This window comes from Rhipicephalus sanguineus, chromosome 9 (genome assembly GCF_013339695.2).
Source record: "Rhipicephalus sanguineus isolate Rsan-2018 chromosome 9, BIME_Rsan_1.4, whole genome shotgun sequence".
NCBI classification, from domain to species: domain Eukaryota; kingdom Metazoa; phylum Arthropoda; class Arachnida; order Ixodida; family Ixodidae; genus Rhipicephalus; species Rhipicephalus sanguineus.
The window spans coordinates 13,019,152-13,034,422 of record NC_051184.2 but is presented as its reverse complement, the minus strand read 5'-3'; the positions used below and the strand labels follow the sequence as shown (position 1 = coordinate 13,034,422).

At 50.3% G+C, this 15,271-nt stretch overlaps 1 protein-coding gene across 1 annotated transcript; it reads right to left on the bottom strand.

The window, feature by feature from the left end:
* Positions 1 to 6,467: 6,467 nt before the first annotated feature.
* On the bottom strand, positions 6,468 to 15,027 carry LOC119404356 (sodium-dependent glucose transporter 1). Its single transcript, XM_037670897.1, has 6 exons — positions 14,935 to 15,027; positions 11,355 to 11,505; positions 9,057 to 9,229; positions 7,683 to 7,809; positions 7,471 to 7,629; positions 6,468 to 7,411 (listed from the first exon to the last, which is right to left on the bottom strand). Exons 1-6 carry the CDS (start codon positions 15,025 to 15,027, stop codon positions 6,468 to 6,470), a joined length of 1,647 nt encoding a protein of 548 aa, XP_037526825.1.
* Between the last annotated feature and the right edge of the window lie 244 nt (positions 15,028 to 15,271).

The following is a 15,271-nucleotide window of genomic DNA, read 5'->3' as shown; positions in this document are numbered from 1 at the left end:
CAAACCTACGTCACGAGTTTGTGTTGGCTGGTGGCTGGTTGTGCCCTTGCGCTTGTGCCGTGCTACCTGCCATTTCTTCCTCCGTGCCTGCGGCTTGGCGCGTTCTAGTTGTGTTCTCTTCCGCTGTTCGCTCGTCGTGCCCGTTGGCAGATGTTATGGCCCGCTCACGCTAGCGGCAAGCCTGCCGCAACGGCGCGGTGCCGCAGAACGTCGGCCGTCGCCGCACGCGCGAGAGCTGTCCAACTTGCACGGCAAGCTTCGCCGGCGAGGCATTCGCGCCTCCGAAAAACATGGCAGCACTGCCAAAAGCGGTTGTCGTCCACTTCGAATCTATCAAGTGGCCGCCGTGCGCTCTGTAACGTGTAAGTTCCGAACTGATGCTTCCATTTGCTTTAGATTCATGTCCTTAAGCTTCGACAGCAATGTATTCGTCCCGATTCGGCGCCGTTTTTGAGAGCCGTAGTCAAATAATCGATGCTGTAAGCTTAGCGAGTCGAGATGGGCGCTTCCGAATGCTCGGAGGACATAGATTACGCGTTTGTTAGTTGTTTCTAATCCTCCATAGCTGGCGCCACTTCACCTGGTTCGGCGGCGAAGCGGTAACTTCAGGAGGGTGATCCTCGCTCTCATTGGCTAGTTCGATGCAGGCGTCACCGCTCCGTATAACATCGCTTTCTGGGGACGGTGCAGCGTCAAGGGACAGTGCAGCGTCAACCACGAGAGAAATCAAGAGCTCGATTATTCCCTATGAGGCGATGCCAAGTTTTCCCAGTTTACCTACAGTTCCTGCCGATCCCGCAACAAGTGAGCCTCGCGTTCCCGTCTCCCGAGTTAGCGGAGAGCGATTCTTTTCTCCTGCCGGACGCTCTCGATGGACGGCAGCGAAAGCGCCGGGGCGCGCGCTAGCACCTCCACGAGACTTGACAAGATCTGCACTTTCTGCGACAAGGCTTTTTCAAATGCGAGCAATTTAAAAAGGCACATAAAAAATGTCCATGGAGAAGAGGCCTTGGCAACAGCAAAAACAAAGGAGTGCGGTGAAGGAAGGACTATCGCGTGCGACTTGTGTCCAAAGTACTTTTTGAAGCTTCTAGATCTTCGTCAGCACCATGTTCGCGAACATGGATTTAAAGAAGAAGTCGGAGCAAGCAAGACAACACATACTCTCGTGTCGACTTGCTTACACCGTCCCTGCCTCGGTGTGAGCTATTCCGCTTGCGTTATGTATGTACACGAACAAGCCCAAGCTACTCTTCTTGCGTACAAGCATTTCTACGGGACACTTGAAAAGTGTGCAGCTTCATGCAATACATGAAGGAAAAAAAACGCAAAACACTTCTCAAACCATTCACGGAAACTACGTAGAGTCAGCACGCATGACACCAATGAAAATGCCTCAACCTAGCTGTTGCCAGTACTTTTGGTTCATAGGAGCTTTCTCAACATTTAGCACTTCACATTGCGTTTTCACACCTCACTTGCCTGCATTCCTTTTCCCAAGAGTCGGTTTCAGTGCTAATGAAGACGTGCTTGAAACGGCCTGCCATGTTTTAAGTGGTAACGAATTAACGCAACTTTACTAGCTCGGAAGCTGTGGACACACGCCCACCCCGTTCATTCCTCTCACACACACCCATCACGCACCACGCGATTGTACCAGAGAACACCCATTGCACTACGTGTTCCGCGTGTTCGGTGGTTGTACCTAAACCGTCCCTAGACACACTCTCTGCTCCTAGGTGAAGATGTACCTAGATGAGCTATCGCTTTGATCACGTGACTTTATGCCCACGTGACCTGAGGATCGTTCTCCTGCATTTACCGCCTCGCGGTTCGGCGCCCACCGCACTCACGCTCGCGCGTCGCCTACGTCACAATTTTGCGTGTCCACGTGGCCAGCTGTGGCTACCCGTCCTCCGGAAGTAGTGCTGCCCAGCTCGGTGCTTTGAAACCGAAACTGCGACTGGGCGCTCTAAAAACGTCTCTAAATAAATAACCGTCGCGCACTCGCGCAAACGAGGTTTGCAGCCGTGATAAGTGGATCATAAGCTATCTATTGCAACAAAAAAAACAAGGTGCAAAATTTTTGTGTCAGTGCTCCTTTAATCAGGAGTCGTTGCCTGTTACGACCATTTAATTTACAGTGAAACCTCGGTGATACGAATTTTTCGTTGGTCCCGGCCAAGGCCCATTGGCCTGCAATGTAATGTATTACGGTTGTTGCGAACCGATTTTCACCCAGCCACGTTTGATACGAACGTACACTACCGCCCAGGTACGAATAGGTACGAATGTCCACGCTGTCGCTGAAGACGCGCCAAGCACGTGCGAGCGCGGGAACGCAAGTGTGGGCATGCGCGCCGCACCGCCAAATCGTCAGAATCGCGGTGTAAGAAAAACACTTTTCTTACGGTCAGAATAAACCTTCAGAAACGCGTCGCGGCCTCCGATATTGTGTGCGCGAATCTTTGAGGCTCTTATGTGCCCCCGTGTGCCATCGCGTTTAGATTACAGAGGGCATTAGCGCCATGCTTTTTTTTTCTAACGTGTCGACGCGGGCTGCTGTCGTTGTACTGTGTTTACACGTGCCTGCATCGAGCATCAGACATCCTATGACAGGTGGACAAGGACCGAAACAAGGCGAGGATGGTCTTAGCGAAGGAGTAAGGCCGCACATCGTCAACATGCGCGACCGTTGAGGTTGCACTTGTGCGGGCGCAGCCGTAAATCTCCCAAAAAGCATCCCCAACACTTCCCCAATAACAAAATCATAACACAGGAGCATGGTTTAGTAATTTTCTGGCCTTGATTCATCGCGTCAAGGCGCTTCTTTTGTTACTTTCGCTGCAGTACTCCGTTGTCATGCAAAAAAGCTTACTAAAATTTGGAAGGGGCTACTGCTGTCGTGGTCACAACGCACCTGGTTCATTAATTAAATACGAGCGTACGGGCCGTATATTTACGAGTGCTGGTATAATTGCCGACATATAAAAACTTAATGACAATTATTCAGGCTTCTGTGTGACTTGAAAGGCTTTTGGTGTAGCGCGAAAGGAAACACGGACACGAGAAGACACACAGGAACACTACACAGCGCTACTAGCAACAACAACTTTCTGACGTTGCTGCGGCCCTGAAAAACGATAAATGAAAATGTACGCCAGCTTTCTTTTGTCGCATGCTAATTTTCCATGCTTTCTGGTGATACGAATATTTTTGGTGGTCCCGTGAGATTCGTATCATCGAGGTTTCACTGTATTTGAATGACATCACACGTCGCTTGTTACGCGCTTAAAACTCCGTACAAAGATTGAATCGAAGGAGCAGGCCTGGCAACCGAACACGCGCAGCACGCGGTGTACGTATGTTGCGCTTTAACGCAGACACGGTAGCCGAAGCTCGAACGCTGAAATCAGTGATCGAAAATGGGCCGGAAAGTCATTTTGAGTGCGCCACAGCCATAGGACAGTAGCGAAAAGAAATCGTCGCCATACATGCAGATGTACACATTGATGGCCAGCAGACGACACCAGGAGCAATCCACACTGAACGCGCTCCTGACGGCAACTCCGCTCGATTTCGCTGGGCATTTTGCTTGAACATTCAGCACAAATCCCTTTATGAACTTGCCCAGTAATGTTTCAATAACTCGAGCAGGAGAGACTGGCCGGTAGCGTCGAGCAGCCTTCACGTAGCGAACGCGCGCTCGAAGAGCGGCACCCGAGTCCCCTCTCTGACGTCACACGCGAGAGGGCGCCACTCGAAGATCTCGAGGCCAAGAGGAGCCCCCGAACGATCATGCGGGCACACCTCGATGGTAGTGTCGATGCCGCTCACTCTCCGGGCACCGTCCCGATCCGGACCTCAAACCCAAAGAGCCTCAAAGGCGGAGGAGCGAATCCTCCTTATAGCAAAACTCTCTTGTGCCCGGTAATCGTAAAACACTTCGACCCCGCTTGCACGGGGAAGTGCCCGCACTGTGAGGAAAACACCTGTGACATTTTCCACGTGGTGTGGGCGTGCCAAAAAAACGCCACACCTCTACACCCTTCCCGGGACACGGCCGGTCTGGAGGAGCGTGCCTCCAGACCGGCCGTGCCCGGGAGGACTGGGAGGCAGCCCTGTTCGACTGCTCTGACCTGACGGCCCTTGGTCGAGCGGGCCCGAGCCGCGGCCGACGCGCTCCCGTAAAAGAGGGCGCCCTTCTGTAACCCGGCGACAACTTTCTGTGGCAGCACAGCCGTGGGCGGAGCTTCTGCACTGTGTTACTACGCCAAGTAGTCCGTTTGCAGGCGATTGTTGACAGGCGAAGGAAATCGTGACGCCAGAAAACTAGAAATAGCAAAAAACGAAAATTCTTCGCGCGATAAGCTTTCTTACTTACAATGGAATAAGTCTTCAACATAATGCCTATATTTTTTCTTTTTGTTTTGTTTTTTGTGTTTTCTTTTATGCTACGTAGTCTGCAAAAGTTAGCGTTCCCGGACTACAAGCAGCAGCGTAGTAAAAAGTGTGTGCTTCGGTTCCGTATGTGCTACCACAAAGCTGTCGCCAGGTGTAGTGTTTGTACGGGGCGGTCCCTTAAAGGAACAACCCCCCCCCCCCCCCGACACCGAAACTGAAACCGCGAGATGTGTTGCTTGTCTTTCCTGTGTACGTGGGCACTTCTGACCGATTATTACTGGCGAACGTTGCTTTGTAAGATATTTCAGTTTGGTTTTAAAGTAAGCGTGAGTGCTCATCTGAGTTGGCAGCATCTGAGTTGACATCGCCGCTGGTATGACGTAGATCGAGGCCCCACGTGACGTTCCACCAGTAACGCAGTATTGTGGACTTCACAGATTTGCGGGGCGCACACAATACCACTACTGGCAACCGGCGAGGGCTATTGTCCCTCACCCCTCTCGTTCTGTTGTCGAGCTGCTCTCGACGTAGCTTTCGTGAGGGGACAGGCGCTTAATTGACAGGTTTAACTCAGACCTTGTAACCGAGGCACCCACATTGTTTTGATGTGGGTGCCTACCGCGCGCGGGGCCCCGATTTGAAAACTGCGCTTTCAACGTCACCACAGCTTTTTGAGTGCACGTTATCTTTGGCGCTCCCCCGTATGGGCAGCTAATTTCTTAAAGGAGTCCTGACACAAAAATTTTCGCCCCGCGTTTTTTTGCTGCAATGTGTTGCTGGGGGCCTGTTAGTCATAACACGGCCCATCGTTTGCTGCAGCGCGATACAGATAATTAATTACAAGCTCCTCATTACCGACGCAGCCTCAGTTTCGGCTTGACAGAGCTCCAAAAACGACAAGCCGCCGGGTGCAACTATCACCACCTAGCGAGTGAAACGCTCGGTCACGTGAGCACACAGAACAGTGACGCATTTCCGCGCGGTCTGTCGTCGCCGGGCTCATCGTCGTCTGATGGCGACGATTTTCTTACGGCGGGGATGGAAGGAATTTTCGACGTGGCGAATCACTTCAGGTTTGACCCGCTGGCGAGGAGCGATTCGTCGGGAAGCGCGTCAAAACAGAAATGGCGGCTACGACGTCATCATAACTTGTACCGGGCTGCAACGGTTACGTAGGGGAAGTAGGGGGGTCACCTCGTGTCACCTCCGAGGGTGTCAATGCACCAGGTGCGCCCTATAATGCTGGATCGCGCTCGCGAACTTCAAAATTGATATAAAATGCCTTCCAAGCTTTTTTTTGCTGTCGATGTTTTGCAGATGGTACACGCAATCGATCCAGCAGGCTATCTTGGCCGCGAAATTTTGTGTCAGTACCCCTTTAAGATTTTTAGGCGGGCTTTTCGAAGTGACGCTAAAATGGTCACAATTAACGAAGCTATTTATACGATACTCAGATTGCACAGACGTGGAACTGGCTTTTTTTTCTTTGTGGGTTTTAGATATATACATACCTATACATACACGGAACGGCACGGCGACGCCGGTGGCAAAACCTGCCGAGAGTATCCATATAATTGCTGTCGCAATGATAAAACAATCCGATGATTGACGATTTATATACACGACACGCATGAATAAAAAGCAACGCACATAAGCCAATAGACGTCGATACAGCGGCATATACAAGCTGAAATCTACGACAAATATGAACCCAGCCAACGCCTCTTATAGGAGGCGTTGACGCAATTAAGTGAAAAATAATTACTTGAGCGACACGTTTGGACAGTTACCGTAACGCGTTCATGACGGAACAATTTGTTTCAACTCGCCAGCCTCAACGCCCGTTCACCTCGCACTCTGGCGAAGCTGCACGTACTTGCCTCTATAGTACTGAGAGACGCCTATGACGGCACAAGTTTTCTTTTTATAGCCGTTATGTGTTTCTGTGAAGATGAGCGGCCACCTCACAGCTACGACCAGAGCAGCGCAACTGAGTAGTCGAAAAATTTTATCGTGAACAAGAACCGGCTGTGTTGGAAACGCTCGGCTGAAAGCAACAACGCTCATCTCATTGGGAATACTTGATCGGCACGCTGCAGCGGGGTGTATCCTTCATCGCGTCGCACCAGCGTCCTTCCGACCAGCACGAGCAACAGCGAGATGCCAGCCAGCGCAGTGAGTGCGTAGTGGAAGAGCATCGGTTCGCTCTCCAATTCGGCCCCGAGGCAGATCGGTGCGAACGCCGAGCTGGCTCCCACGGCGAGAACCGCCAGAGTGAACCGGCCGAGAGAGACGCCAGAGTAGTCGTGCAGGAGCAGCAGCGTCGATGGCATCACGGGAGCCATGCCGGCGCCGGCCAGAGCCGTGCCGATCCACATGACGCGCGTGTGGTGGCCCAGGACCGAGTTGAGGCCAGTCAGGGCCACCAGGAAGATGTTGCAGAGGAGCAGCACGTTGAAGGAACCGTGCTGCTGTAACCATATCATGGAAACTCCCCGCACTGTGGTAAACGCGGCCCAAAAGGCGGACGTCAGGTACGAGGCCACGGTCTTGTTGTGGCCGAGGAGGAGTGCGAACGCGGCGATGAGCTGGCTGTAGATTATTTCCATGGCGACCGACGCGAACAGGTAGAGGAACAACACGACTACGATTCCGCTGCACGGTTCCACGGGACACTGCGTTTCCATGACCCTGAGGTCTTGGTGCCTAGGGTCGACCAAGTACGCGACCAGCACCAAGAAGACGACGACGAACACGTACAAGGCGACGGCCCAGTAGGCGTACGCGACGTACACGAAGTCCTTGTCTTCGAGGCTGGTCAGGTAGGCGAGCTCCCTCTCGACGGCCGGTGGCATGTCCGAGGGCGGCTGAAGCACACTGCGCTGTGTCAGGAACGGTTCGCCCAACATGGGCGCCAGTGTGCAGCCCATGCAGTGCATGAAGCTGAGCGTCTGCAGCAGGAATCCGCTGGCCTCTCGCCACAGCGCCGACATCCACAGGACACCGACTGCAATGGGACATGCCGTGTGAATGGGGCGGCGTTACACACTGCGCGAATGAACGGACCGATGTTGATTGCGCCGAGGGCGAATCCCCCGAGCCCGAAGAGTAGCTCGCTCTGGAAGAGCGTGCCGAAGTAGGAGACGCCGAGGCAGGCCATAGCGAGGAACAGGTCGAGCACCACGAGGAGCACCTGCGGGTTGACGGGCCTCAGTAGCACCCCGCCTGGGCACAACAACCGACATAAGCGCTGTCAACCAACGGGACCCCCCACTCACCAGATATGGCTCCGAAAAAGTAGCCAACGCCCCTGGCGGTCAGCAGAAACAGCACACGGAACAGGCCCACGTCCAAGGTCACCGCCATGTCTTGCACCGTGGGACCGAACAGCGCGTAGTACATGCCCTGCAGTGCAGTTAGCGAATGATAGTCTGCATCACACAAATGGTAGCGTTATAAACCCTCCGTTATTACACTGCACAGTTTTGCAAATCAGTTCTGCGGAATTCCGCAAGGTGGCGGAAAGGGAAAATTGACAGCCACCCGTTTGTACGTAGCACGAAGCCACGGGGAAAGGATTTCTTAGAAATAAAGCCTCCTGGTCGCCCAAAATTTGAACAAAGAAATTGAACAAAGTGCCAGCAGTTGAAGCACCGCAGACATCGCGCCGTATTATATATATATATATATATATATATATATATATATATATATATATATATATATATATATATATATATATATATATATATATATATATACACATATATATATACTGCTTATCCCAGATTTAACCGTTTAAAATTTGAGCAAACAGTTAACCATGGCTGATAATCGAGATTCAGCCAATTCCTTTTTCGCGCGGGGAAAGTGCACATTGAATTGAATACTCGAGGCTTTACGAGATCGATCTTTGCAGCAAAAATACTTTGGCGCTGCTCTTGTCGTTCTTTTTCCTGCAACATTTTCTTTCTCTCTAATTGACAGATTCCGTCTGAAAGGCGTTTAATAAAATATTGTAAAGGATTTCTTTTATACCCATGCCGTACAATACTGCGCATTCATTGAATTTTGGATTTTGCACAGTGTAAGTGTACGCCAAAATTCGCCTTTCCATTTTGCTTCAGGAGTCATTAAGTCGCCGCAAACCCTTTCCTGCCCTTCTGGGGAGAGGCAGATGAATTTGCCCGAGTAAGCTGTTCCACGGCTGACCCTACCGGCGTGTTGTTGACCGCAGGACCTTTGTTGTTTCAGTGAGTGCAACGACTCCTCAGCAACAGCGTTATTGGCTGGTGCCCTGGTGGGTGGTGTCGTGTCTCTGATTGGTTACAATCAAGAAGGAGGAGCCAGCCTGAGGGGGTTAAAACGACGGTGCTGTGTGAGAAAAAGGGCTCCGAGCCCTGGGTTAAAGGCTCATCCAGTTCGTTCGTCGCTGAACCTTTTCACTGTGTAATCAAGTGTACAAAGAATGCCAGTAAACATGTTTGTTTTCGTTTTCCGAACTCGCTAGCATCAGTTCCTCAACCCGGAGACTCTTGTCACGCTACCAAATGGAGTCCGGGTCCCTAACGCATCCCTAACGTCGCAACAACTGGTTGCAACGGTGGGACGGATGAAAAACCCCGGTCGCAACAATATGCAAGGAGGCGTGCCATTCCGAAGAAGCTCAGGTGTATGCAGAATGTGTGCACGGTCCTGATGGGCCTCTCCTCCCCGAACGGCGCACACTCAAGCGGCTCCTTGCGGTGAAGCTCCGGGCTCGTAACGTCGGCCACCGTAGCCGACTTGCGGGGCGGCGACTGCGCCGCTGTCGTCGCCGACCCAGCTGCGATTAGAGAGTCCACATTGTATGGCCCGAAAGTGAATTATTCTAAATGTGCTTCTAAATCTGCTCGAGTCAACTTCCTTATTTATCGCCTTGTTACAAGCCGCCGCGATCGCTGCAAGCTACCACCATATGATAAGCAAGGCGAAGCAGGTTAATCGGAGAATAAAGCGGAAACCTTCTTTAGCTCTCCTGGCTCCACCAAACTATAAAACACTTTACACTTCTGCACACTCATCTACCCACTTTCCTTTTCCTTTTCCTTTTCGAGGGCAGAAAAGGAATTTCCTGAAACAGGAAGAGTGTTGGATTGGTCCACAAAACGTTTACTGGTTCTCGCCCGTATTTACTGAAATTTCAGGCCAGGCAGAACAAAATAAAAGCACGAGCGTTATAGATCCCCTAAACCGCGGCAGCCTCCGCTGCAATATTGGAAGCCCAAGGCGCGTCGTCGTATTGGCGTCCCCTACCTCCGAGACACGGGGGACAATCTTCACTGCTGCACACGGTTCGTACAGGTCCTTGGAAACTCTTGAATTTGAAAATTACAATTTCAAGGCCATTGAAGGTCCTTCGAATTGTATTTTGTCCTTGAAAACCCTTGAATTTTGGGACGAATGTAGTCCGCAGTGCAACCTGCTTTCTGTTGTAGATTAGCGTCGATGCGGCAAACTTTCCATTTCGGAAACATCTTGCGACTTTGCTGCATGTATTCTGTTTGTTCATGCCTTGGCCTAACGTTCATTTCACTCCTCGCCCGTCAGTCTCTCTCTCTCTCTCTCTCTGCTTATCTCCTTACGACTTTCACTCGTGTGTTCTCCATTTATGCTGCTTTTTTTCCCTGTCAAGGGAATGGTGCATGTGGTTAGTAAACTGTAACGATGTCAAGCCTTGCTAATACTAGACAAGTCTCAGCACCTGTCCTTAATATTTGTTGTGTGTCGGGAACTACTTTAGATGACATCAAGGCTAGTCTTATCTACAGTATAATAATACAGTTAAAACTCGATCTAAGAAAACTGATTTTACGTAGTTCCCAATCTAAGGAAGAAATTTGCATTCCCCGGCAGGTACTCATAAGGTTCAACGTTGTTGTCAACCCGAATTAACGAATCTAACTTGGAAGTTTCTTGTGAAATGAATTAGTAAAAAGGCTTTTCTTTTTTGAAACAGATGGCTTTTTTCTTCATGCGCAGGCACTGAAGCTGTTGCGTTAAGACATCTCACGTACCCATAGTCACGAGCCTGGTTTTATTTTGACAAGGCTACACGCCAACCACATGCACGGAACAGTGCATGGACTCAACATCGCGCTGTTACGTACCAGATGGTACTACGGGTGGCAGTGGTTCAGTGTTCCTCTCGATGCTCCCACAGGAACACTTTCGTTATTTCATGATTCATGTGACAGCCTGCTCGCATATGACTGCATTCGTTCTCCCAGTCTTTGCATTTCGGCTGCATTTCACGTGACGGTATATCTGGCCTGCATCGCCTGGACCACATATGTGGGCCTCAAATGTTCGGTACCCCTGAACAGACTTTTCACACGAACACGCATGACATAGCGGCAAAAACAATGCCGTAGTAGATTTTGTGTGCCTCTATGTTACAATTTTAGGTTTCGAAGGACTGAGAAGCCCCTTTGTCAATTTTACAAACTTCTCGATTTAACAAAGTAATTTGAGCGTGATGATGACTTCGTTATATTGAGTTTCAACTGTATAAGTGCAATAAATTTAGTCAGAATTTGAACATGAAAAATCCTCATTTGGATGCCGTTTTTTAGTCCTTGAAAAACTTCTGACAGGCCCTTGAAATTCCTTGAATATCCTTGAATTTTCTCCTTTGAAACTTGTACAAACCCTGCTGCAGAATCGTAGGACAAATTTCGTTGTGTAACTTCTGTATTGAAGGAAAACGTCGCCTCACTTGTTCGTTCTCCAGTGTGCAGTTGGCAATGACCACTCGAAAGTGGAGGGGCTCCACCCCCCTCTCAGTGAGGCGAAGCCCCCCCCCCCCCCCCGCCTATGCCGAGAGTTACTGTCCCGAAAGGTGTCAAGCCATACTTGGCGCATGCATGTACCGTACAAGTTTCTCAGCGCCATTCAGCAGACGCACGCACCTTTCGTCTGGACACGGGGTGATGTCACGGTCGGCGTCCACGGTTGAGAGCGCCGCGGCATCACCGACACGGCAGCCGTCGGGGGCGGCGCGAATGGCGACTTGTGCTCAGTGGGCGACGACTCCTCTCCGGGGCTGGGTGGAGTGCTCGCCTGCCGTGGAAGACATGGACCTCGAAACAGCACCACCGCAATCATGCGCAACGGGGATTTCAACCGTGTCTATCCAACGAAATGAGACCGCCAAACTGAGGTCATTCCCAGGATTTCGGGATGGTGCGTGGCGCCATCTGTCGGCTGAATGGGAAATAGGCGAGAAGTCATATCTGACGAAGAAAAGCTAGTTATCAAAATCGACTGCCTGTTCTATACAGCACTGAAACGTTCAAGTCCAGGACACCTACTTTTTGCCATGCAACTACAATTTTACCAGAATATTCCAGCGGGTCTCTGCGTTATAAAACCAGGAGTCAATCTTGACTAAATTTTTTTTTTCGTCAGATGCGATATTTCTCGCCTGTTTCCCATTCATTGTGGCAGGGCGTCGCCGCCGAGAGATGGCGCCGCCTGCAGTGCCGGTCTAGAATAACTAGAAAAATTTCAGAGTATCGCATCTGTTTTCCGCGCGCCGCCGCCGACGCGATTGGCTTACTCGCATCACGTGACCTCTCGCCGCCATATCCCTTCCAAGCGCTTTGGGTGCAGGCGCGTTGAATGCAGAGCGCGGCCGGACATTTAGCAATACCACGGTCCCTAGAAGTACATCGTCGCTTTTTTAAACGCGTCATGCAGATGCCAGAGAGTAGCTCACCAGAAACCGAACGTTGCTGGTGAGCTACTCCTGGAATTTCGTATATTTTTGCATTCCGTGTGGGAAACATTAACGTCAAAGAGCGTCGTTGTACGTGGCTGCACAGTTCGCCGCAGAATGAATTCGCCCCCTCGAAGAACACTCCTTTCTGCAGTGAACTACACAAACTTAGCTGGAAAAGCTCTCATGCAACAGGATATTTCACCTTTTCGGTTCGCTATGTTCAGCGTTATTGAAAACTACATACTACATACCTTTCTATTTGCTCGGCTGTTTATATCTCGATCTGTTGAACAGATTGTGCATTCATTTCGAGTTATAAGCGTGTCACGCACGAGAGCGAAATCGAAGACTTATTAAAATAATAACTGTTTACTGTACACCTCGAAGGCAATTGTCGCATGATCATTTGCCACTGCGCAAAACTGAAGCGTGGAACTCTGTTGATAAACTTGGTATAAGGCAATGTTATTAAGCGTATTTTATTTTTTTTAATGTTGCTAATGCTGCATTGCACCGAGCGTACGCTTACAATACTGTTGTAAAAAAGAAAAAAAATCGGCTTATCCTCCGACGTATTCAGGGAATCGATTTCATGCGAGCCCTAGATTTATATACATACTGTGTTGCAGTAGCATGCGCGTTAAAAATTTTCGGGATGTGCTATTCCTGATTAAAATAACATAAAGCACAGCGCCAAGGAAGGTTTAACAAGAGTGCATTACGAAAAAAAAAAGTTGAAATTAAAAGCAGTGCAGAAACCGAACCCTAGCTGTTTACGCGCTGGCAACGCAAAAAAAAAAAAAAAACTTTGTTGTACCACAGCAAAATATTTGCAAATGCACTGTAACGTTGGGAATATTAAGGAGACAAAAAATAGGAAATGAAACAACTGAGTAGTCACGTCAATCATTTTTGATGGCCTATTTTATACGTATCTGTTAGGAAATGACAACGTATTCGCAAAATAAGATGCACCTTACCTACCGCACGCCGATTCGCCCGTGCGTGCGGCCGATTCGCCCATGCGTTCGGCTGCTGGCGTTCCGTACCGAGACAAATACTCCACGCACAACTTCCACTTACCGTACACACACCACTTCTATTACAGATAACACCCAGCTGAACAGCAAGCATGGTGCGCAAGTAAGGTTTGCGTCAGCGATCAGTCGAAGGCAATGTTGAATGTTCTCGATGTTCGATAATGTTCTCGAATGCGCTATGAAGTGAACCTGAACACCGACTGCAAAGCTAGCGCAAACAGTCAACATTCACCAAGTGTCGAAGTAAAGGGCATCTCGTACGGTCATTACGCTAATGCAACTATACAGCTCCGGACCTTGCGAACACACCCGGCCATGAAACGAAAAGAGACCGATGAAGCCACGAAGAGAGTTCGCGAGCACATGGCAACATTCGCCGCATGTTTCATTGGCTACACCGCTTACCGCGCAGTCGATTCATGACTCTCGATGACTCGAAATCACTTCTGATATCCTTTTGAAGAAACACACACACACACACACACAAATATTGCAGTTACGCCGAGCGTAACACGGCATCGAGGCGAAAAGATCGGTCACTTCTCAACACACGCTACCAACGCGCCGGATGGTCCGGAAGGGAAATGGCCGCCGCCGCCCAATGTTGCCCGCGTGCAGCCTACCTTTGCGGTACTCTGAAATTTTCCAGTGATTCTATGCCGGTCATGCAACGAAGGTTGGCGCATACGCGTTCATTCAGCTCGAATAAACCGAATGAACACCACGGGCATGCAGCATCGCGTGGGCACGCATGCCAGCTTTCTCGCTCTTTGCTCGGCGCGTTTGCAGCCTTGAAAGATTATGCTTGCTAACAGCTACTGATTACCGACAACGTCTGCTTTAGCGCTAACGAACTTCATTCTCTACAGGTAGCCCAACTAATAAACCGAGCTTCAGCAACTACCAATACCACCAACAATACTGTCAAAACTACCAGCTGCTGCCAATTAAGTTTCAGCAATAAACAGTTCGTAGTTGGCGCTCCTCTGTCTCTTCTTCGTGTTTCGAGCATTGCGCCATAAATAACGTGCTTAGCAAACCAAGCCTCAGCTTTACCATCCGGTGGGGGACAAGCAAGTCTGATCAGTACGCGCATGACGGTGAAGGTGCACGTCATACGTTGCGTACAGTTTTCCACGTGGTTTAAGATTTCCTCGCTCTGCAAGTCACAGCTGCGCTTTTGCGTTCGCCTCACTGCGTATCTTCCTTCTGCGATAGGCTGGGCGTGTCAGAAGCGCCATTGGACGCTGTTGAGCAAATTTGTTCAGCAAAAAACGTGTTTATTGTCGAAGCAGCGGGCACCCAACCGCGCCTGCGTATTGTCGTCGTTGGGACGGTGAAGAAGGCGACAGTGGTGTGAAAAAATTCGGAACTCTTTACTGGGCGAACTTGTGCCCACGAAAAAGAAGACTGATAGCACCACTCGCTGTATATATACACTGATATAGCACAATCGTCGGCAATCCCATGGTCGGTGAAACGCGTCGGCTTTTATACTTGCAGGATCGAAGATTCCTGTGTTATTCCTCGCGCCCGCGTTAGTTACAGAATTTATAAACTAGCGCGCAATCCTATCAGAAAAGTCGAAAACAATTTGGAAGGGTTCCCTCGCATTCCGACGCTGTCCGAGTAACCTGTCGGTCGCGTGGAAATACGAGGAGTGCGTGTGGCGATCTTTAGCGAGGCGTAATCTCCAACCGGTCCTTTCCAGCGTTCTTTGTGTCTTACGTGCGGCGTGGTTTGCGTGGCCTTGACTTGGGCGTCCGGCTCGTGGGTGATCATGGGCCGCTCCTCGTTGCCTGCATCGCGGGACTCGGCCATGACGGCGGCCCCCGCGCTGCACAAGGCGGCCCCGCTGTCGTCGCTGCGCAGTGGCTCACACCCACTGTCTGTTGGGGCTATGGTGGACAGGACGACAAAGTGAACATTTTTATTTACGAAAGAGCGTGCTTATATGATTGCACATAATCACAAAGCCCCAGTGTTTATTCGTGCAAGAGTGGTATGGAAAAAGAACATGATTCAACCCGTAAAAGCAAGAATATATATTCCCCCGTGGCACGTG

Coding starts and splice junctions, on each gene's coding strand:
- LOC119404356 (XM_037670897.1), bottom strand. CDS start 15,027: ATGGCCGAGTCCCGCGATGCAGGCAACGAGGAGCGGCCCATGATCACC. Junction 9,230..11,354: donor ACCCCGTGTCCAGACGAAAG/GTGCGTGCGTCT, acceptor CTCTAATCGCAG/CTGGGTCGGCGACGACAGCG. Junction 7,412..7,470: donor CCTCGGCGCAATCAACATCG/GTCCGTTCATTC, acceptor GTCCCATTGCAG/TCGGTGTCCTGTGGATGTCG.